Source organism: Oculina patagonica, chromosome 6, assembly GCF_052425735.1.
Source record: "Oculina patagonica isolate OP01 chromosome 6, crgOcupat, whole genome shotgun sequence".
Taxonomy (NCBI): domain Eukaryota; kingdom Metazoa; phylum Cnidaria; class Anthozoa; order Scleractinia; family Oculinidae; genus Oculina; species Oculina patagonica.
The window spans coordinates 29,637,695-29,661,756 of record NC_135763.1 but is presented as its reverse complement, the minus strand read 5'-3'; the positions used below and the strand labels follow the sequence as shown (position 1 = coordinate 29,661,756).

Below are 24,062 nucleotides of genomic sequence, written 5' to 3'. Positions count from 1 at the left end.
AAATAAATAAATAAATAAATAAATAAAATGAATGAATGAATGTCGATGTTACGATTGCGGAGCTATAACACACAAGAATGTGAAGACATCATAATTCATAAATCACATATTTTGAGTAAGGTTAACCGAAAACTCGCTTTAATCCTATAGTGTTTATATCAAATTATGAATATATGAAATCATATATATGAACTGCGGATGATGAATAAATGAAGAGATGATCCTCGCAGTTATGAACACAACTTAAAGCAGTTGCGAGGGGGGGGGGGGGGGTAAGAATAGTATACTCTATACGCAATTTCCAACCGTCCCAACCCCTTATGGTTTTCAATGGATACAGCCTTACTATACCCTTACCATCTGTATGCCACTGTGCTACTTTCAGAATATTTATCATATCCCTGTGTAGCAGACAGATTTTAGAAGAAGGACGAAGCGCTGTTTATTAATTCCTGGTTGATTATTGATTATTTATTGATTTGTATACCTCTACAAGCTTTGTTTGTAGTGCATTTGAGAGTGCAAAGACTGTATTGATTTAATACAAGGCAGTTCTATTTTTGTGGATTGCTAAAATTAATTACTTTTCCGCAAGATAACATGCTATTCATATGCGAAAAATATGTGTTTCCAGATGTTTCAACTTACTAGATGAAAAGGAAACCGAAATGTGTCATGTTTTCTTTGTTTGTGAAAAATTGTAAATTGTAAATTAGAAAGTATTCTAAGAACTGGATTCCAATAAAAAACGAGTTAGCTAGATGGAAAGCTAATATCTTAATCTAAGTTTCTAACGGAAAAGATTCTAGTTTACAAGTGAAGAAATATATAAAATTTAACGAAAAGTAGTTCAACTGAGAACAAAGGAACTTGAAGGTGTCAACCCTTACGACCAAACTTAGTTTTTAATGAGATCAGTAAAACTAATCAATATGCGATTTTGAGCTGCAAAAGTGTGAACGGCTTCACGTTCTAATCAAATAGTTCATTTCGGCAAAAGTCCTATCTCACAAGTGAAAACACCTTCTACAGAAAGCAATTAGTTTTTCCAATAAAAGTTGGCTTATTTCTTAATTTTTTTAAGCTAAACTGAAAACTTTTTAATAGATTTTAACTTATTTTAAACCTTAATTTAAATTCATCTTTTCATTTCGCTTTTTAACTTTTTCTTATATTGGGGACATTTTAAACTTTTTATCCATTTTTATTTATTTATTTATTTTTTACTTATTATTTATGAGGGCTTCACTGAAAACCGCTTTTGCGAGTTGGATCCCTCGTTAAATATTATTATAATGTATTTTATTCTCATTTTTATTATCAATTCACAGTTCTTTCTCGAATTTTCTATTGACAATTTTCCAAGATTAACAATTATACCTAGTCATTTTTTTTTTAAGCGTAAGATAAAATAAGGCGATGCAAGGACTCATTTGACTAGCTAAATGTAAGTCTTCATTTAAATTAAACACCTCTCGAGGTTGGTGGCTGGAGTTCACACTTAACTTATCAGCATAATCCTTGCTTTCTCGCAAACGAATAAATAATCTGAAAACACGAGCAGTATGCTTCTAATGACACGGGACAGATTTAAGAAGTATAACACGAGCCAAGGGTCTTCAGTTAACTCCGTTTTATCTGTGAAGTTGCTAGTCACAAGCTATGATCGTAGCGTCAGCTAAGTGTATTTGAGAGTGAATTATTCCTCGCGAAGCGAGGCCGAAGGCCGAGCGTAGCGGGGTGTATAATTTTGTCCCTCAAAGGGCTCAGGCGGGATGAAATCTCGTGTGGAGTTTACGGTCATATATATATATTTATTTATTTGTGAGCTTGGTGTGTGGCGGAAATGACGTCACACGGCCGCCGCGCGCTGGTGGCATAATGGTAAGGCGTCGAACTTGAAATCAGATCTTCGGGAATGAGGGCGCGGGTTCGAATCCGGCTAGGGTGTTTTTTTTTTTTTTTTTTTTTTTTTCCTTTTTTTTTTTTTGTGGGTTCGAATCCTGAGCCTTTCATTTTTATCGTTTTTCTTTTTCGGATTAAAATAACACTGATTTCCACATAATACTCCCTGAAAAAGGTATTCAGGCTATAAACCTTTCATCGCCATCAGGGGCGCGCGGGCGGAGGGTTCGAATCCTCCTGCCGTTCGTTCTTCTTTTTTTTAATGCCCTCAAATAAATGTCCAAAATGCGACTATCCAATAATTTGTCGATGATTTTGAAAATAGCCTGCGCTTCCCAACGCTTTATACCTCTTTACGAACCTGAAAGAGCCGCCATCTTCAAAGCGGAGTAGACCCTGGGAACGAGGGTGTCGCGGCCATGCCCGTTACTAATTTTTAACAAATATATCTTCCTGCCTACTGTGGAAAATTGAATATGTACAATGTTCAACTTCAAATAATCCACTCCTTATTTATAACACCACCCCCCCCCCCCCCCCCGCCTCCCCAACCCAGAACTTCGCGAGGCCCTGCGAGTCACGTATTACTAGTTATGTTCTTGTCATTCCATTCTGTTCGTATCGATTCGAGAGTCCGTAATCAGCTTCATAACAGCTCTATTTAAGGAGAATACTAAAGTTAATTACCTTTCACAAGTTTTCATGCTATTCATATGCGTAAGTTGGGTGTTTCCAGATGTTCCAACTTTCGAGAACAAAGAAAACCGAAATGATGTAATGCTTTCTTTGTTTGTGAAAATGTTTGTAAAGTAAGAAATATCTTAGGAACTAAAGCTCCATACAGAAAAACAACTCGCTAGATCAAAAGCTAATAGCTCAATAACGTTACTGATGAAAAAGATTGCAGTTTACTAACCAAAAATTATACGAAATTTAACAAAAAGCAATTCAGCTGTGAACAAGAAAACTCGAAGGTGTAAACTCTTGCGAGCGAATTAAAAATAATGAGATCTGTAAAACTCATCAATATGCGAGATTGAGCTGAAAAGTGTGAACGATTCCGCAACTTAATCAAATAGTTCGTTTCGGAAGAAATGGTTATCTTGCTTTTTCTAAGCTGAAAACACCTTTTGCGGAAAGCAATATGTTTTTCAATAAGTTACAATAGAACGCAGATTTTAAGCTAGATAAATATCTTTTCTAAAGTGTACGTGTTTCCCAAGTTATAAAGTTTACAACAGAGGTCTAACCGAAATTATTTTAAAGTTTAAGATAAAATAAAAGGTCGAAACAAGGATTCCTTTTGATAAGTTAAATATGAGTAACCGTTCAGCGGCTACGGAAAAGTATATAAAACTAAAAGGTAATTTTAAAGTAATCTGCGACGTGAGTTCTCTGATAACCTACTTGAAAGGCGAGTTCACACTTAACTCATAAATGAAATCCTTGTTTTCCGCAGATGAGCAGATATAATTAAAAAACGAGCAGGTACCAAGAATTATATTTTTTTAAGATCATCCCGAAATATGCTTCTACACTACACCTGAATGCACTCTTACAGATATCAGCAATTTTCTTGTTTGATTTGTTTAAGGTTGTCTAAAAGTTCGGAGATGCAGAAATTATTATTATCCTTTTTGTTGTTACGTATCTTCTCCCTGTTGTGCGATGTTCGATGTCTCCTTAGACTCTTTGACTGCTTAAAACACTTGCCAAATTTATTGCACTTTAAAGGCCTCTCTCCTGTGTGAAATCTGGTATGATCCTTAAGACGTGCTGCACAATTGAAACGTTCGCCACACTGGTTACATTCAAAAGGCAACTCTCCTTTGTGCCTTGCTATATGTTGCTTTATTTGTTGTATCGTTTTGAAACACCTACCACATTGGTTGCACTCAAAAGGCTTCTCTCCTGTGTGTGTTTGTTTATGTCGCTTTAGCTGTTCTGTCCAAGTAAAACACTTGCCACACTGGTTGCATTTAAAAGGCTTCTCTCCTGTGTGTATTCTTTTTATGTGTTGGATTAAAGTTGATTCATGGGCTAAACTCTTAACACACTGGTTACATTTAAAAGGCTTCTCTCGATCTCCTGTGTGGATTTTGTTATGTTGTAACAGATATCTTGCTTGAGTGTATCTTTTATGACACTGGTCGCACTTAAAAGGCCTCTTCACTTTGCAGTGTGCTCTTCTATGGTGCTTGAGAACTCCTGGCGTACTATAACACCTACTACACTGCGTGCACTTAAAAGACTTTGCTTTTGCACGTTTTTTTGTGTGATCTTGCAGCTGATCGATTCTGCCAAACACCTTATAACACTGGTCTTCCTGACTGGCAGTTTGACAAAATGAGTACGTTTGGTGCGTCATGTGATAACTGTCCATATTGGTTTCTTTGCGCACTATCAGACGCCGTTTGATGTAACCTTCAAAATATGTATAAAAAATAAGCTTGTTATTTCTTCCTCGAAATTCATAGGGCACTACTTCCTAATACAGGAGAGCAGTACTCTCAAAGCAAATATTAGTAATGAGTTAATTCCGGGTTGGGGCGATCACTATTCAAAGGCAGGGATGTTTGCTGGGAACTTTTAATTTAATCCGTAAAAATGACCAATCCGGGCTGGCACTTAATTTTCTCATAGTCAGTGGAACACTTTCTCTAAAACCAAGAGCCAGGAAGAAAGTTAATTTGACCAATCAAAACAGACCGATGATCTCTTACCTGTTTGAAACCAAGTGGAGGCAATTGTAAGTATGTTTACCTGAATTTGCACTCTTACGTATGCCCCGATTGCACACGAATGCTTATATTCACCTCTGAAATTATACTAAAAGTCGATAATTACCAATGTTGTTTTGTTGCTCTGTGTTAATATAAAAGTGAAGGTTTCGGAAAGAACATTCAGCCCTACAAATGTAGCTCCGACTTCAGGATCCCTTTTGTTTTTGAGCTAAATAATTTTGGTGGTGAGTTGTTTCAAGTTGTTTTTACTGGAAAGAAGAATACTAATTTTACTTTGTTCGCCTATTATTTTATTATATACGTACTGAGATTTACTCACTGAAAAGCCGCTAAGTAAATTTTCGTTCGCAAACCGATGTAAACCAATCAAATAGCGCGTATCGCTTTTCAAAATTAAAATAACTTGCTTAATTGGACTGTTGGCCCGCGGACTGTTGGAGTATCTTCCACTGAATTGTTCATTAAATGGGGCGTTCAATGAATTCAATGACAATATCAGTACGTATATAATAAACACAATACCACATGGAAAGTGCTTTGTACGGTATTTAAGCACTCGTTGGTTTGTATCAGAAAGCTCAATCGTTCGATTTCTGATACTTCACCAACTCGTGCGTGAATACCGTACGCGCGCGCTTTCCATGAAGTATTCTATATTTATCGACAACGATCGATGTTTTTTCAAAGCTCTATATATTGGTTCTTGCATGAAAAAACGGCTACTGAAGGGTAAATAAAGATGTTGTTGTATTTTCATCGACATGTATAAACGTTTTGCCGACTCGCACCACTAAAAGAAATTTTTTTATGTTTCGTAAGACCGAGATGTCGTAAACGTTTGTCCTTACTCGTGTAACTATGTTTTCCTTACCTTAACTGTAGCAAACCAGTCAATAAAACAAGCAGCAAAGACTTCAAACCACGACGTGACGAAGATAGGATCGAGCCGATGTTGAAAAACACTTGCGCCCGGCTTAAAGGTTTTACTATTGGACTGGACTTGGACTAAGGTCCAAGGATCGTTATCAAAAATAACAAATGGAACTTCAAGGCAACAAAACCCTCTCTAAAAAGATTTTCTTTCCAACGCAAGACTTTCACTGTTGATTTAACGATAATCAATCCTTTGTTTTCACCCGAGCTGCCGTACCATTGTTTTCCATTGTTATCAGTCATTGGTTCCATTGGCTCTCCCCTGCCATATTGGCTGCGGTCACATCTACTACGATTTCCAGTTGAGTGCGACGCGAACAAAGTTTGGTGACGAGTTTCAACATAACAACGGCATTGTTGTCAGGGCAAACTTCTCTGTTACCATTGGTACAAATTTGCGTTTGTCTGTCTTGCTCGCTCTCGTGCTTAAACACACTACAATCGTCAGCAACACTTTTACGCTTTCAAAAAATCACAGAGACAACGATAAGAAACAAATAGCGAAATATATATGCCTTAGCTGTTTTATATCGACGGTAACAGATCTGTGTTGAGAGTTGACGTTATGTTCAACGTGCGTCCTTCCTTCATCGTTGAGTTACTGTTCAACTGAATCGTTGTCCCCTCGGATCTAGCTTACCTTCGCTTTAAAATCTTTCTCAAGTCATGAATATTCGCGCACTGAATGAGGAAATTTGGCGCTTCGTAAAGCTGACAAAAGCTATTAACACCATTTCGATCGAAATAAAAGCCAATCACAAAATTCTCTAAAACTGACGCCATCTTGGATCGAAATAGCCAATCAAAAATTGCTCTGTTTCCCGGGGTCCTCCTTGTATAAAGAACAATGCCGGTCAGTACCTGTTTACGCAGTTACCAATGGAAACAGAGAAGTTTGCCCTTGACAACAATGCCGTTGTTATGTTGAAACCTCGTCACCAAACTTTGTTCGCGTCGCACTCAACTGGAAATCGTAGTATGATGTAACTAAAGTTTAACTATAGTTAGTCTCAAGTTTCGTGACGTCATACCTAACTATAGTTAGTGCTTTTGGTCGTCTTTGCGGTCACACCAATGCAGTTAACTATAGTTAGTGCTGATTAGCTTTTGAATAATTTCGAATTTAATTAAATTAGTTCATGACAGCCCTTGTTGTTGTTCTGTGTCTAGTTGTTCCACTATTTTTTTCAATTTTTGCACGGCTTCTCGGTGTTGAAGAAAATAAAATGAAGTAAGGATGCTAGAAGCCGAAGAATTCAAGCTTTATTTTTGCTAACATTGGTGATATGTAATTTCTTTGCATGTTGTTTTTCTTTTTTTTTTCCCTTCACGCTTTGTTTTCTATATTTATGTTCATCTCGCACGTGCGAAAAGAATTGTCGCATTCTGATTGGTTTTTCGTTTGTAAACTTAAGACTAACCCATGAACCCTGCTTGGGTATAACTATAGTTAGTCTGTACTGTTTTGGATCAGCGAGGCGTAAATTTTCTAACTATAGTTAGGGTGAACAGAGAAGCGGTCACATTACCGAAATAGCTAACTATAGTTAACGCCGTCTTAACTATAGTTATTTTCCCCCCCCCCCCCCCCCCCCTCCCCCCTTTTTTTTTTTTAACCCCCCTTTTTTTTTTCCCCCCCCCATTTTTTTTGCCCCCCCTTTTTTTACCCCCTTTACCCCCCCCCAGGGAAAAAACCCCCCGGTATAAAAAAATTTTTAAAAAAAAAAAAAATTTTAAAAAAAAAAAAAATTTTAAAAAATTTTTATTTTTATAATTCTTTTTTTTTTTATATAAAATTTTTTTTTTTTTAAAAAAAAAAAAAAACCCCCCGTCCCAAAAACGCCCCGTCTCAAAAACGCCCCCCCTTGAGGGGCCAAAAAAAAAAAAACGCCCCGGGCGCTAAATCGAATTATTACGGTAGTAGTCTAGATGTGACCGCAGCCATTAAGTTGGAACAGTAAGTTATTGACAGGGATTACTGAATATATTCTCGTAAAGAGAACAAAGAAAACCCAGTCAAGTGAAAAGTTATTGCTGAAAATAACGCAATTGTTTCCTTCTGAGCGATATTAAGCACTAACGTAGAGGCATATCTTAATTTGTGGATCCTTTAAATTTAGGAACATTTAACTATGCAGTTTATCATTGAAAATTGTCAAGCTCTAGTCTTACTCTGATATTTGGCGGTATAAGATGTACACTATTATTGAAAGGGGATCATATATAAACTTAATGTTTTTATACTTTTGGTCGGCTTGGAAGAGTACGCGCTCGAACGTTCAAACTATTTATTCATCTGCGGAAAGTCAGGCATGATTACAGTGATTATGCTGATAAGTTTAGTTCGGAACTTGTTTCGACAGATATTCTGCCCCACTGTTGTCGCTGTATCGACCTTATTTTATCTTTAGCTTGGAATATTTAAGGTCATGTATTGTTAGCAATCTTGGAAATCCCGAAACAAAAAATATGTAGGACCTTGTAGAAGAAAACTGTGAATTTTAATTATAGGAAAAGTAGTTTTTGTAACTAACACAAGATTACTTGTTATTTAAAGCACTAATTGCTTTCCTTAGATGGTGTTTTCAGCTGTGAGATCGGAAAATAATTACGTATTCTTACACCAACGAACTGTTTGTTTAGAACGTGAGACCGATCGCACTTTTGAAGACTGAGCATGCATAATAACTAGTTTCACGGGCCTCATTAAAAACTAAGTTCGCTCGAAGGAGTTGACATCCCCAGGGTCCCTTGTTCTCAGGGCCTGTTTATATGGAGGAGAGTTGTCCCTCAGGAGGGTCCCCCCAGGAGGGTTACCCTCCATACCGAGCCACCCCAGGCGAGAGACCTTTTTATACGTTTCTTTATAAATAGCTGCGAACTGTTTATATGAGAAATTGCAAAGTTGGCTCGGGGGGCAGGGTGACCCTAGGTGGAGGGTCACTCGCTTTGAAGGTAGGGTGACCCTGAGGAGCGAGCAAACTTCTTTCCATATAAACAGTTTGGTTATTTTTGCCTCGCCTACCAGGGACAAGTTGGCATAATTATACGGAGCATGCGCAAATACTGCAATCGGCAAAACAACATCGAAGTCGGCGGCAAATTTGTCCAAAATGGTCTTCGTCGATGTTTCAGCGTTCCTGATTTTAGAAATGGCTGTCATAATAGATATTTCAAAATAACTCTCGCCAGTCTTTTGAACCGACAAAGCCAAGTTTTGGCTCGGTCAACAGGGACAACTTTCTCATATAAATGCTCGGTAAAAGATAGCGCGGGGGAGAGGGTAACTCTCCTACCAGAGACAACTCTACTCCATATAAACAGGCCCTCAGCTGAACTATAACTGTTAAATTTCACAAATTTCTTCAACAATTAGCCTGCGAGCAGGCTCGGATCACCTTGGGTCACGCGCGAATATACCGCGCGAACTGGCGAGCGAAGCGATACGGAGACTCGTGGAGAGGCGCCACGGCTGACGCCGCTCGCTGTCGCGGCTTCGCCGATTGCGTCTCGCGGCTTCGCCACTCCCGTGTCGCTCTCGCGCGTGCCCCAAGGTGAGCCTGCTCGTAGGCTATTCAACAATAAACTGAGATCATTTTCGACAGAACAGATCAAATTATAGCTTCCAACCTAAGGAGCTTTTTTCTCTGATATTTTTCTGTTTTAGAAAATTGTGCACGCCGGAACAAACAAATTTTATACTTTTATTCTCGGGTCTTTAAACATCTGGAAGCACCTGCTCTTTACAAATGAATAACAGTAGTTTTTACCTATACTAATTGATCCCCAAAAAATAAAACTTCCTTGTAACTCTGAAATCACTCTCAACTACACGCGCTTTACTGAAACAACGCTTGTGATCCGAAGATTAAAGAATACGGAACCGTAGAACTTGTGGCCTCTTCTTCTCTAAATCAACCTATGGCACCAGAGGTTTTTACATTAAATGATATGTTTATAGCAAAATGATATAAACACATGCCTTAAAAAATAAAAACAAAAAAGAAAAAATGAAAAGAAAAAAGTTCGGCCGGGACTAGAACCAAGGCCTTTCTTCCTCCTCCTGATTTTTAAACAAAATGCTTCATCATTGCGCCAAATGGCGACGAACACAGTTGCTTCGCGTAGACAATCAGTTACAAACTGTATCAAAGCAGGATCGAGTAAGCTCCGAGTCTCAAAGTCGTCGAAGTGTTGAAGCGATTCTTTTTTTGATGTATTGAGCTGAGTAACGGTTTTCCATTCTTGTTTTATAATTCATTTTCCGAGTTCAGTGACTCGTAGCCACGTTAATTTTTGTACATTTATCTCTACCTTCTCAATTTGGCAAAATGTTTAATATTAAATGGAAGGGTTTATCTTGGAACCCCTCCCTCTCTTTACTCGCACTTGCCTGTTGTAGTTTTATTTCTTCGACATTCGCTAGAGAAAGTTAAATACCGTAACACAAAATGAACAGTGATTAAACTTACGTCCGAAAAAACCTTTTTAGGAGGGTTTTGTAGATCGCCTTTGTTAACGATCCTTTGGCCTTGATCAAAGTCCAGTCCAATTTCAGAATCTTTCCTTTTCGAAAAAAGACTGGGCACTGGTGTTTTCAATGGCGGCTCCCATCGTCGTATGGTGGTTTGAAGTCTTTATTGGTCGTTTTATGGACTGGTTTGCGACACTTAAGGTAAGATAAACGAAGTAAGGCTCAATTTAAAACGACAATTTTCTGGTAATGATGCGAGTCGACAAAACTGCTTTCAAAAGCATAAGCGATTGCATAAAATCCGATTGCATAGATGCGAATTTTTCCCCCCCCCCCCCGGGTTTTTTTTTTTTTTTTTTTTCCCCAAAAAAAAAAAAAAAACAAAAATAAAAAAAAAAAAATCCCCAATTTTTTTCCCCAAAAAAACCCCCCCCAAACCCAAACGGAAAAAATTTTATGCAATAGCCCAATACAGCCGCCTCTCCACGCTCCGATCCGCTTGCTGAACAGCAGCTACATAGTGTGAAGTGTGAAGCGCGGTTTACGGTCGTTTATCCTACGAGTCGTTTTACTAATTACGACCAGTTCGCTGACCTTACTCACGTTTTAACAACGAGAAATATTCAGTATTTTCACTCCCTATTGTAGTAATACTTATATGGGAGTCTTGTTCACGTAATTGCAATTTATTAGCGAAATGAACCGTAGGCAAAACGGAGTTTTACATATCTGCGAGCCATGCGAGACACGGTGTGAGCCATGCCAGCCGTGCGAACCACTCAAGGCTGCTTTTTACGTTTGTTACGGCTGTACTGACCGAGAAATCCAAATTTTTAAAGTTTATATGCTATAAAGCATAAATATATGACTGTATGATAGTGTTGCCCCAACCAACAAATAAAAGCTAACCGCAAACAAACCGGGATGGAACTAACCGCAAGCAAACGGGGGTGGAACTAACCGCAAGCAAACCGGGGTGAAACTAACTGCAAGCAAACTGGAGTGGAACTAACTGCAGGCAAAATGAAGTGGAGCTAACCGCAAGGAAACCTGACAATACAACCCATAATTCCAACTCGAAAATTTAATTTGACAACCAAGACCAATCAAAGAAAAAGGGTTTGCAAGTGAGGTAAGCTGGAATTTTAATCATTTTATTAGTCATGGCTCACATGTCTTGCATGGCTTGCATGGCTCGCTGGCTCGCAGATTATGCAGACCCGGCAAAACTACCGGTTACCAAAGTGAGCTGACAGTTTTTTGAGCTTCAAGCCCGCATCTCCAAACTCTGTTCTTGATTCTCGAAGATGGGCATAACTACAGAACACAGGGCCAATTTTCAAGGTATATTTGTTGAGCTGGCTCAGTGGCTCACCAGATCTAGTTGTTCGAAGTCATCTTCACTCTAATAAAAGTTTGCAATTCCGCTTCAAAAGACCAAAAAAAGTTAATTTTTTTGTCCCCTTATGATTTATGGAGAGGCCTGGTGCCCAGGGCCTAGTTGTTTGAAGGGTGGATAACACTATTCACCGGATAAGTCGCTATCCAGTGGATAAGTGTTAACAAAACATACTACGCTATCCACCAGATAGTGATTTATCCGGTGGATGCGCTATCCACCCTTCGAACAAGTGGGGCCAGGTGGACTTTTGATCGACCAATCAGGTTCAAGCCCTGGCCAGGGTCATTGCATACTGGGGGAGCCAGGGGCACTTAGTAGGGTGAGGGAAAGGAAAAAGCGCGGGGGAGGGGGGGGGGAGAGTCTTACCATGCCAGTCCCAAATAACTCTCTGAATGCTGCCTCCTGATTGGACAGAAATAGTCATTTCTACTACCAGTGTATTATTCTGCCCAATTGGCAAACATTTACTTTAGAGTCACTTCCGTGTATTCTTACACTGCGGTTGTTGTATCCGTTATACTTTCATTTTAACTTACATCAGAGAGCCGAAAAAAAAAGCCGGAAAATCATTTCAGATGACAGAGAAAAGGAAATTTCAGGATCCACCATTAAATTCTCATTTAGACCAATCAGAGTTTTCGCAAATGGTGGCTGTGTTCGGTCAAGTGAAACTTTCTCGCACTGCATGCATTTGCTTGGTTCACATGAGGGACAAGTATGCGGAATGGCCGCCCAAATGCATTGCACAATTAAACAGCCAACAAATCCTCTGATCGGTCTAAACGAAAACTTCCCAGTGGGTCTTGACATTTCTTTCTTTCAGATATCTGAAATGATTTTCCGGCTTTTTTGGCTCTCTGATGTAAATTTTAAGAAAAGTATAGCCAATACAACAACCGCTGTGTTAGAAAACGCGACAGTGGCTCTAAAACTACTGTTCTCTCACGGGGCAGAAAATTGCTATGGTAATATAAAGGACTTTTTCTGTCCAATCAGGAGGCAGTTATCAGAGAGCTGTTTAGAACTGGCATGGTAAGACTCTTTTCCCATGAGCTCCTCGCTTTTTCTCCAACTTTTCTTCGCCGATATTTTTTTCCCGCAGTTTTGACTTTTCCTTGCCCCCACTAACTGCCAACAACAACAACAACACATTCTTTATTACCAAAAAGAAATTAGAATTCTATCACACATAGCATTTTAAAACAGTAAGAGGGTTTTGTGACACACCTGGATGCAACGTAAGCTACAATAGCTCATTTGTGTTCGATTATTAAAGAATGATACATTTTAGCTGTGGGCCACGCCCAGATTGGTCTCTTTAGGGATTTCATTCACCTTTTTCAGCAAGCATCCCTGCCTCTTGATCATTCATATCTTTTCTTTGAGTGCACATTTCTCCTGTATTAGGAATATGAAGTAGATAAAATATGAGGGGGAGATCTGGATGGGCGTTTATAATGGCGAGCCGATAGGCGAGCCATTGTAAACAGCCATACAGAGCGGACACAAATATTTTATTCTACTTGTGATTAGAAAACAATAAATTGAATGCAAAGTATTGTTATGCGAATCGGTAGAGATCTGTATCAAAAGTTAATGAATACTAATTAGCTGAGCAGGAGTTTGTATCAAAAGTTAATTCCATTGTTTGATTTGTATTGGGGTTTACATTTGTGTACATGTGATCTGAATACTGTGCTGGGATTGGTTTGCACCCTCATGAATAGTTAATGAATTTTACAATGTTCCATAAAGAACTTAAACAGACTTTTTTATATTTTTGAAGGTTAAAGCAATGTTCAAAGTAAGCAATATGGATGGTATTCACAAGACACTGAAAACGTCATTGAGTGCAACTAACAGTCTGGAAGACAAGGCAGTTTCAATCTCAGGGGGTGAACCTCTCAAATGCGAACATTGTAACAAGGTGTTTGGCAGAATAGAACAGCTGCAAAACCATACGAAAAAACACACAGAAGAAAAGCCTTATGAGTGCAACCAGTGTGGTAAGTGCTTCAATGCGGCAGGAAATCTAAAGCAACATAAAAAATCTCACACAGGAGAGAAGCCTCATCAATGCAACCAGTGCGAGAAACGTTTTAACCACGCAGGGCAGCTAAGGGAACATAAAAGAACACACTCAGGAGAGAAGCCTTTTGAGTGCAACCAGTGTGGCAAACGTTTCAGCTTGGCAGGAAATCTTACAAAGCATAAAAGAACACACACAGGAAAGAGGCCTTTTGAGTGCAATCATTGTCAGAAACGTTTTTATCAGGCAGCGCATCTAACGGAACATAAACGAACACACACAGGGAGGAAGCCTTTTGAATGCGACCAGTGCGGCAAGTGTTTTAATCATGCAGGACATTTAAAGCGACATAAAAGAACACACACAGGAGAGAAGCCTTTTGAATGTAACAAGTGTGGCAAGTGTTTTAATCGTGCAGGGAATTTAAAACAACATGAGAGAAGTCACACAGGAGAGAAGCCTTTTGAATGTAACCAGTGTGGCAAGTGTTTTAATTTGTCAGGAAATTTAACAAGACATAAAATAACTCACACAGGAGAAAAGCCTTTTGAATGTAACCAGTGTGGCAAGTGTTTTAATCAGGCAGGACATTTAAAGCAACATAAAAGAACACACACAGAAAAGAGGCCTTTTGAGTGCAATCATTGTCAGAAACGTTTTTATCAGGCAGCGCATTTAACGGAACATAAAAGAACACACACAGGGGAGAAGCCTTTTGAATGCGACCAGTGCGACAAACGTTTTATTCGTCCATGGGAACTAACGCAGCATAAAAGAACACACGCAGGAGAAAAGCCTTATGAATGCAACCAGTGTGGCAAGTGTTTTGGGCACTTATTTAGTCTTAAGCGACATAGAACATTACACAGCAGGGAGGAGATATCCAACAACGAAGAGGATAATAATACTTTCAGTATCGCTGAACTTTTAGGAAACCTTAAAGAGATCAAACAAGAACATTGCTGATATCTGTAGGAGTGTGTTCAGGAATGAAATATCCTGAAAGGAGTACAGAGGCATTTTGAGACAGGTCGTAAAGGCTGCATTCATTGAAAACCAGGAGGGGGTAGGACAGCTTTTAATTGCATAAAGAGTACAGAGGGGGACATGTTGGTTTGTGGTGTTGCGGTTTTGCTAATTTTTTTTTTATCTCAAACCCTACGGTGTGCGATCTTTGTGTTTTGAAACCTACGGTGTTCCGTGAAACAAAATTATTAGCGGTGTAGCGGAACTAAATTTAGCTCTAATATCTTCGTTAATCCGTTCTTATTTGTTAAAAGCACGTTCCGTGTGTTTAATGCGCAACAAAATGCAGTAAAGTATTATCTAGTTAAACATTAATACGCTTTAGCTGCCAATCCCAAGCCGTTTTGATTGATATACGTTACTTGACTATATTGCGGTGACGGTGTTTCGTCAAATTTTCGTGCGGTGATGCGGTGTTTGTGTATTTATTTTGCGATGTTGCGGTGTTCAACGTCTCCCCATGTCCCCCTCAGTACATCATTTGTACGACCCTCCCATGAAATTGCCAGGAAATTTCGCATCCCTCCATATTTTTTATCCTCCCTCTCTCCCCCACCTGTAGCGGTTGCACTTCAGGAAAAATTTGCAACTTAATCAGTATTAGTGTCCTTTGCTAAACTGAGATAGGATGAAATAGAACTTGGGTCCAACAACATTTTGTTGCCTCAAGGTTGTAATCACAACCGTCGATGTAAATATGAATAAAACAAGTAAGCTCTGACATTTTTTAAAGGTGAGAAAACTACTTTCGGCTATTGAAAAAAGGTTTTACATGTAAGATGCCAAATACGGTCAAACCTAGCCTGTTTTAGGCTCTCGGTAGTTCTTTTTTCCCTCGCTCGCCGCGTTTTCGCTCTCCCCGAAAGAGCCAGGAACAGGCTAGGTCAAACCACGAAACAACTGAAAATCGACATCCTCTCGTAACAGCGGTGAATCATCTTGTAGTTTTGGGTCGAACAGAAACATTATCAAGTTGTTTTGTATCCAACAGTATGTTGTTCATGATAATAGAAACCATTAACGGGTTATCTGTTTTGAACGAATCTGGCTTATGTGGCATCCATTTATTTATGGCATCCTTTTTTGTGGTCACTTGTCCCTAATCAATCATGGCGGACAAACAGTAAACATGATCAAGGGTAACTTCGCTTAACCTTGGCAAGACTTCATTCTTTAAACGCTTTTTACTCCTATACTACAAAAGAATGTTACTTGCGTTTTACTCCTTTGATCTTTTCATCAACATGCCGGCTGTACGCAAAATCGACTAGCTGATCACCGCAGGGACAGATCCTCGAGACGCCCAGATCCTCGAGCGTGGCATAAGCAAATGAAAGGCTGAGGCCATTCATTTGCGAAGATTCAGCTATTTTGCTATATAGAGCTCTCATTGAACCGTATTTCGACTATTGCTGCCCTGTGTGGGATGGTCTCGGCAATGAACTAACTGATAAATTACAAAAGTTACAGAATCGCGCCATTAGGATCATTACGAAGTCAGATTTCTATTGTAGTGCTACCGCCCTCCGATCAAAGCTAAGCTAAAGATAGGATGGGATACCCTTTATACCAGAAGAAAAAAGCATAAAGCGAAACTAATGTTTAAAACTTTCAATAAACAAGCTCCGGAGTACTTACAAGACCTATTCAAACCATTCAGCACAGAATATAATCTTAGAGACAAGGCAAATAAGTTAGCTCTACCTAAGCCCCGTACTGATTTTTTAAAACGAAGTTTCTGTTACAGTAGGGCACAATTGTGGAATAGCCTTCCCCACGTTGCCAGAGCTGCTAGATCCTTTAGCCACTTTAAAAGACTTATCAATTACCTGATGCCTCCCTCGTGCTCCCACACGGCAAACATGTAAATCAGTTTTTTATTTATTTATTGTGTTTTAATCCATTCTTGTGACTGATGTTTTTACCGTGTCTAAATAAAGTATATGTTATGTTATGTTCACCCTGTGTTGCGCTTGCTAAAGCCTCGGCTAAACGATCAAACAGTTTCGTCTAACATCGTATTGGAAGAGCATGTTCGACCGTTTAGCCGCCTCACTCAACATTGCATGGTTTCCCATGTATTTATTGATCTAGATCAAACATTTTCATCCGACATTTTGCTTCCCAAGCAGATGTTCAATCGTTTAGCCACCTCTGCAAACAAAGCAAGCCCGAGCGGGAAAAAGCAACCAATCAGAAACCGAATCTGTGTGACTTCGCGCCATAATTTCAGCGGTAATACGCACAAAGCGTTATGTGGGCTCACTTTGGTAGATGCTTGATCAAACATTGTTTGCTCGTTTAGCCACTTCATGTTGTGTGCCACAAACACGATGTTGGACGAAAATGTTTGATCGTTGAGCGAATCGATCAGAGGGAGGGTGCGAAGTGGGTACATGTACGTCAAAATTTGGGTACGGAACGTCTGAGTACGAAGCGACTGGGTTCGGATACGACTTTCGTTCAAAAGAAACTTTCTTTTATGAAGCTTTATTGAAAAAGATCCTTGGACATTAGTCCAAAGTCCAATAGTCAAAATAACTTAAGGGAATACACTGAGCACTAGTGTTTTTCAATTGTCTGTGGCGGCTTCCATCGCTGTTCGTCTGATCGAGGTTTAAAGTCTTTCCTGCTCGTTTTTTTGACAGCTGAGGAAAGGAAAGATAGTGACATAATGACGTTAATTGCATTTGATGCTAGGAGAATACATCCTAATGCATGAAAAAAAACTTGCCTGTTTGGTCAAGTAAAAAAAAAGAAATGTTTCTCGTCCCCGCAGCGCCCGCTTCATTTTTTTGGGACAGCCTCTCTTTTTTTTATTATAGTTATTGGAATAGTTGGAGCGAAAACAACCAACGGACGTTAGTACAACTGAAAATTCTGTAAGACGTGGTTTTTTTCTGCGTTTTAACACGAACTCAGGCCAAAATTTTAAAGCCTTGGTACGCCAGGGTTGTACTGGATAGGTCAATTACCTTACAGGATTATTTTGCTAACAACCAAAATTAAACCGGACCCAGGGTTACAAGGCAATTACCTTACAGGATTATTCTGCAAGTTAGCTTCTGGAGAATTTGACGATGGAGGAAATAACAAAAATAACAAAAAATAGCGCCCACCTGCTCGTCTTTTTATAACAAGAAGCTCTTAGACCTTAAATCTGCGCGTTATCACGCGACCAAGCCTATGGGGGCCATGGCGGGGGATTAAAAAAAGGACAATTAAAAATATTGCACAGCTTGAGGGTGAAATGGGGAATAAATAAATAAATGAATAAATAAATAAATAAATAAATAAATAAATAAAAAATCCACAACCTGACGGTAGAAGAAAGTCTTTGCCATAAAAGTTGACCACCGTTTCCAGGCACCCCAATCCCCCTCACCTTAACCCGCCTCAAACAAATTACGTTTCGCCCCCAAAAAAAAAACCGCTTTCATTACAAACCCCAAATATTGATTTCATTACGTCTGGCTTCACGCCAGGAACGTAAGTATCGTTGAGAATTCGACAGTATTCCCTTTTAGCATAAAACCGAAAACTCGCCCAATGACAATGTTTCTTAGTTTGTATACTGTTAGTATTATTTTTGAACCTGTTCAAGAGTTTAAAATTTGTTTCCCTTCTTTCCGTATTACAATAGGCGGTTGTTAAAGATGAATTCCAGTCCGTACTGCGCAATCTCGGCTGCAATGGGTGTCTAGAAAACGAAGACCGAAGACCTAGAAAACGAAGACCTAGAAAACGAAGACCTAGAAAATAAAGACCTAGAAAACGGAGACCTAGAAAACAAGCAGTCTGATTTCTTTTAGAGTATTTTTATGAAATATCTCAAAAGGCTTTTCTCCTGTGTGTGTTATTTTATGCCCCTTTAAATTGTCTGCTTGCTTAAAACACTTGCCACACTGGTTACATTCAAAGGGCTTCTCTCCTGTGTGTGTTCTTTTATGTTCCTTTAAATGTCTTGCATGATTAAAACACTTGCCACACTGGTTACATTCATAAGGCTTTTCTCCTGTGTGTGTTCTTTTATGTTCCTTTAAATGTCCTGCACGATTAAAACACTTGCCGCACTGGTTACATTCAAAAGGCTTCTCTCCTGTGTGTGTTATTTTATGACCCTTTAATTGTCCCGCTTGCTTAAAGCACTTCCACCTGGTTACATTCAAACGGCCTCTCTCTTGTGTGTAAAAAGATATGTAGCTTTAAGGATCCTTTGCAACTAAAACACTTGCCACACTGGTTACATTCAAAGGGCTTCTCGCCAGTGTGAGTTCTTTCATGCTGCTTGTTCCACTGCGAGTAAAACATTTGCCACATTGGTTACATTTGAAAGTCTTCTCCGTTGTGTGGGTTTTCTTATGTTTGGTTAGATTTCCTGCACGATTAAAACACTTGCCACACTGGTTACATTCAAAAGGCTTCTCTCCTGTGTGTGTTATTTTATGCTGCTTGAAATGTCCTGCGTGATTAACTTTTCCTTTTCCTCTGCGTGTAAAAAGCTATGTTGCTTTAAGGAAGCTCTGGAAGCATAACACTTGCCACACTGGTTACATTCAAATGGTTTACCGGGAACTCCTGGAGCTACGGTGTGTGATCTCATATGCAACTCTAAATTTACTGCCCAATTAAAAGACTTGCCACATTGGTTGCATACAAAAGGCTTCTCTCCTGTGTGTGTTTTGTTATGTTGTGTTAGACTTGCCTCCTCACCAAAACACTCACCACACTGACTACGTTGAAAAGGCTTCTCTCCTTTGGGCACTCTTTCATGCCTATTGAGCTGCCCTATATTGGGACAATTTGTGCCAAAATCTTCTTCGCATTGAGATGTTTCCCCATCTAAGGAAAGCATTGTAATCAATGTTCAATGTATATTCTTTGCCAGATTGAATGGAACTATAGCTTTCTGCATTTTGTGTAATCTTTCTTTAGCCACTGAGGGATGCACTTTTTCAATTAGCTAGTAATTTATCACTTCCAGTCCTCAAAACACAAAAGAAAAACAATTTCAGAGTATTCTAGAAAATATCCATACATGTAACTCCCCTTAGCCTCCCCTTTGGAAGGTCTTAAAGTATGTAGCCCCCCCCCCCCAAAAAAAAAAAAAAAAAAAAAAAAAAATTCCAGTTGGGCATTGTGCTCACCATTAAGGTGATTCCATACTATTGCATTGCGCATCCTTACTGCGCAGAATTTTACGCGCAATTAGCGCGCTCACATAAACAAAATGGCGGCTTTTTTCTATGCGGCTTGGCTCGCGCGAGAGAGAAATCATCGTTTTCTCGTAAACGAGTTCGGTGACCTATCATTTTTTCTCTTAGTTCGAAAGTAGCGATTAAATTCTTTCTATAAAATGAATACAGATCAATTTCTATGGCAGAATAATACATTATCACCGAAAACGTGTACTTTGCCAGTACTCGCAAAGGAAATATAAGGAATTATATGGTAAATACAAGGTCTTCCTGCTCCTAAACAAATACGGTGACCACCCTTTTTTATTTCAAAATTTAACTTCCTTTAATGTAAACAACCAACTGGCAAAGTTTGGTTGGAAATCTATGAGCAGTTCTATTTCTAGGGAATTACCTTAAATTAAGTAGGTTCCGAAACTTTCAAATTTCTGCACTAAATTCAAAGCCAAGTGTTGGTTTAACCTTTAACAATAAAACTTAAACCTTTGGATAGAGGTAAACCAAATTTACATATTTATATGCTTGTTAGTCATTTACCAAGAAATGTTTTGGTCTCTATTAAAACTCTGCTGTTGTCAGGGACGACAGAGCTAGTTTTCATTGGAAACATCTAGTGTTATTGACGTCAGCAGTTCCGTTTGCGCAAAAGTTGTTTCACTGAAAAGTGCGACAGACTGCTGATATCAAATAGCACGGCACTTTATATCTCCATCTTGACTTACTAGGTGCATTTCATGTATGAGAAGACCTATTCACCAATCTTAGTACTTTCTACCGAAAAGCACTAAAATCCCTGTCAGTGCTTCTGGCAAGTTTCAAGTTTTTGTTCTTTGCACAGGGATGTAGCTAAGAAAACACTAAGGCAGCTCATCAACAAGCCCAGCTGGCTTTTCTGGCCTTGGCAGCTCTAAAAGTTTACCCAAGCCTTTGTTTTCATGTGAAATTTCAGCCAGATTTAAGTTCTATTTCAGCCGGTTAAATTAACCGGCAGCCAGCCCTTAGCGACATCCCTGTTTGCACGAGTTCAACAAGAATTTCACAAACATGTCATAGGGTAATCAATCTAAAAGAAGCGAACATAATCAAGTTCTTCTATTTCCACCTGCAACTTCATCACAGTAACAAAATCAAAGCCTGAGCACAAATGACTCAGTAATGTTTTAGGCAAGCACATGGTAGAACATTGTAACGCTCCCAGTGTTGATCATGGATGTTTTGTGGCAAGTATATATGATTTCTCAGTATTGGTTATTTATTTAGTTTTAAAAAATAGTAATGGTATAACGCAATATTTCCAGAATTTGGATTGGTTAACAGGCAGTAATATATGAGCTCATATATCATGGACCACAAAAATGGTAGTTGCATAAGTTTGACGCCATGCAGACGTTAGACGCCATGGCCAGGGAGCTCATGTTTGGGTTTTTTAATACAACAATTATTCCACTAGTGCTTGTTGGATATGAGATAGTTATAGCCAACTCATATCTTATGTGTGCTCATGGAATAATAATCATTGTTGATAAGCAAAGGCATATACAATAGCCCGATATCGCATCAAGTACGAATGGATCTTAGATTTAGGAATTTCCTATAATATGCCAATTTCAGGGTTGGAAATTAGCGCTCGCCCACTCGCCCAGGCGAGTGTGAAAACTGTCGGGCAAGTAAAAATCATGGATCACTCGCCCGGTTTGGCGAGTATGATTTTCACATCCAGTATTATATTTTTCAAAATAAGTGTAACTTTTACTTTTCACTTCAAAATAATCCACACTGTCCACAAGCCGATAGCCTACCAATATTTTGAAATCTCCAACAAAGCTGCGTTCAAGTTCGTAAACAGACAAAAATGGCTTCCTTTTGGTGATTGTTACATGATGGACGTACCTGTACAAAGTAATATCTCTGGACATAAACACACTAACTCGTCTACCGAGCCGCGAAACGCAGAGGAATCGCTATTTCCCGATTTTCCTGCCTCTTTTTCAGCGCAATTTCGACACTTTGCTTGCAAACTTCAGGAATTTGGAAAGACGTTTCAAATTAAAAACTGAGTTTCAACTTTTGAAGTAAGCGTGCTCATGGTTTATTGTGGAGTAATGTCTATTTTTGGCGATTTTTCATCGAAGAAATAGATTGCAGTCTGTATTGCGATTGACCAGTGATGGTGACACGATGAGTATCGAACGTGATTTAAAAATTAAGTTATATAATTATTCTATTATTTGTAGGGGAAAGGGGCTAAATTTTCCTTTTTCAATGGAGGAGACTGGGCGAGTGAAAACTGATCTGGGCGAGTGCAATTTGAAGGTCACTCACCCAGATGGCGAGTGTTCCGCAATTTTAGTTTCCAACCCTGCAATTTAAGAAAAATAACCCCACCTATACGTGACAAGCTACAGAATAGATAAGTTAGATCTTAGGTTTTGGGGTCTTAGTTTTCATGACAACCTATTGTCTGTAACAGGGTCGCAAATAATCGCATGTAGCACCTCTTACAGGGTCTCCATGAATGCCTCGCTACCCTTGGAGAAAAAAATAAAACTACAGAATACAGGGCCACTTATTTGCATGTCGTTGAATAAGAATAGCATCTATTGTGTTATGCCTCGTTCTATAAAGCGTTCCGACACGGTGGACCGAAGTGGCCCTGCATTCTGTAGTTGCTCCAAAAATTAAACAAACAGCAGGAACAATGTCCCCAGCCCTACAAACTATGACAACTGCTAAGCTAGAGAACCAGCCGAATTACAAGCTTATGAGGGAAGTTGATGGCTGCTACTGAAAAATATTAGAGTGGCTGTGTGGCGAGCGCTAGCAGACTTCAACTCCTAATTGCAGCATGTCACAGAGAGAAATCATTGCAAACTGATTAAATATTACTCTAATGTCCCTTAAATACGATATTTCAATTTAACTTACCTCTGCTGGAGCAAAACAGTCTAAAACTAAACTGCAAAGACTTCGACTCGATCGACCTGTGCCGCCATTGAAGTACTGGAGCCCAGTCTACTCGCCACGAAATTGTGAGGGAGCGAACACCAGATCGAGGGCAGATGGGAAACGCGCAAGGTACGAGACGGCCACGCGAGGGGGGCGCAGGTTACACGATCGCGATCGAAAGTTAAATTCAAAAGCACGACAAACGAACACAGGAAAATTAAGTGACAAAATCAAAAACAGCAAAATACTCAGAAAAAGATAAGGAGCCAGTACAAACACTGTTGACAGTTGCACTCGAAGCCTCGCTTCTTGGCAAACTGGAAGGGGGGGGGGGGAGGGGGGAGGGAACAGGATTTTTTAAGCATGAACCAGCCAGGTGGTCAGGGGGCATTCCCCCTCCCCTCCCCCCGGGAAATTTGGATTTTAATTTCTCTTATCTACCAGAAACATTTTAATTAAGGAATTAAATTTATATAATATTGTTATGAAAACCTTTGAAATAATGAAACAGGCCTCGTCCTGTAGAGAAGATTATTTGTTTTTATTATATGGCTACAATAGTACGTGCGCTCTGATTGGCTGCTGAGCGGGCATTATGAAAAATTTTCTCGGCTCGACGGTTTTTTGAGTTCTGAGTAAAAGCTACTAGCGAGGCGGCAAAAACAACAAAAAATGCCGACAAAATATAACTATCTTTTCAATAACTGAAAGAAAAATATAAGCATACCGATACTTCTAGAGTATGAGCGACGAAGAGAGTCACAGAGAGCGAGTTTTACCTCCAGTGTTTTTTCCCTTGATTATACTCTTTTTTTGAATAGTGCTTAAAGGCCATATAATAAATAACTTATTAACCTCGTCCGTTCGGTCATTACAGGGGAATTTCAGACCTCGACCTTGATGTACTGACCTCGCTGTTGCTCGGTCAATACATCAAGGCCTCGGTCTGAGATTCCCCTGTAATGACCTCACTCTCGGTTAATAAGTAGTATATAATTGAAACTAAGACAATTAGCAACACTCACTTGTTCACTATTTATTAAAGTTGAAGGTGACTCTATAATTGCCATTGGATTTGTTCTTTACAAACAAAATAAAAAATAGCATAAACGAAACAAAATTTTTTCAGTCTCACTCAAAACAAGACATTTTCAGCAATTTTCCGTTAGTTTCTTAATTTCTTTATTTGCTTTCTTTTGTTACTACTATAAAAAAAGTTGGGAGTTTAGCTCCCCCCACCCCCCTCCCAAAAAAAAAACCCTCCCTCAGTGGAGACCCTGACCGATTTAAGATACTAGTCTGATGGCACACAGTAATATTATGTTTTTTCCTGTTTGATTTCTTTCATTTCACTTAAAAGTTCAGCGATGCTGAAGGCATTCTCAGGCTGCTCAATCCTACAAGT

At 39.2% G+C, this 24,062-nt stretch overlaps 2 protein-coding genes across 3 annotated transcripts; one reads left to right on the top strand and one right to left on the bottom strand.

Annotated features, from left to right (window-relative positions):
* Positions 1-3,458: 3,458 nt before the first annotated feature.
* On the bottom strand, positions 3,459-22,722 carry LOC144658239 (uncharacterized). Its single transcript, XM_078518632.1, has 4 exons — positions 22,637-22,722; positions 19,239-19,499; positions 12,794-12,856; positions 3,459-4,329 (listed from the first exon to the last, which is right to left on the bottom strand). Exons 2-4 carry the CDS (start codon positions 19,366-19,368, stop codon positions 3,470-3,472), a joined length of 1,053 nt encoding a protein of 350 aa, XP_078374758.1. The 5' UTR covers positions 19,369-19,499; positions 22,637-22,722; the 3' UTR covers positions 3,459-3,469.
* Positions 10,196-16,473, top strand: LOC144658205 (uncharacterized). Of its 2 annotated transcripts, none has more exons than XM_078518580.1 (2): positions 10,196-10,257; positions 13,245-16,473. In XM_078518580.1, exons 1-2 carry the CDS (start codon positions 10,234-10,236, stop codon positions 14,451-14,453), a joined length of 1,233 nt encoding a protein of 410 aa, XP_078374706.1. In that variant the 5' UTR covers positions 10,196-10,233; the 3' UTR covers positions 14,454-16,473. The 2 variants fall into 2 exon arrangements, with proteins under 2 accessions (XP_078374706.1, XP_078374707.1); XM_078518581.1 differs by lacking the exon at positions 10,196-10,257 and adding an exon at positions 11,062-11,188.
* Positions 22,723-24,062: the final 1,340 nt, after the last annotated feature.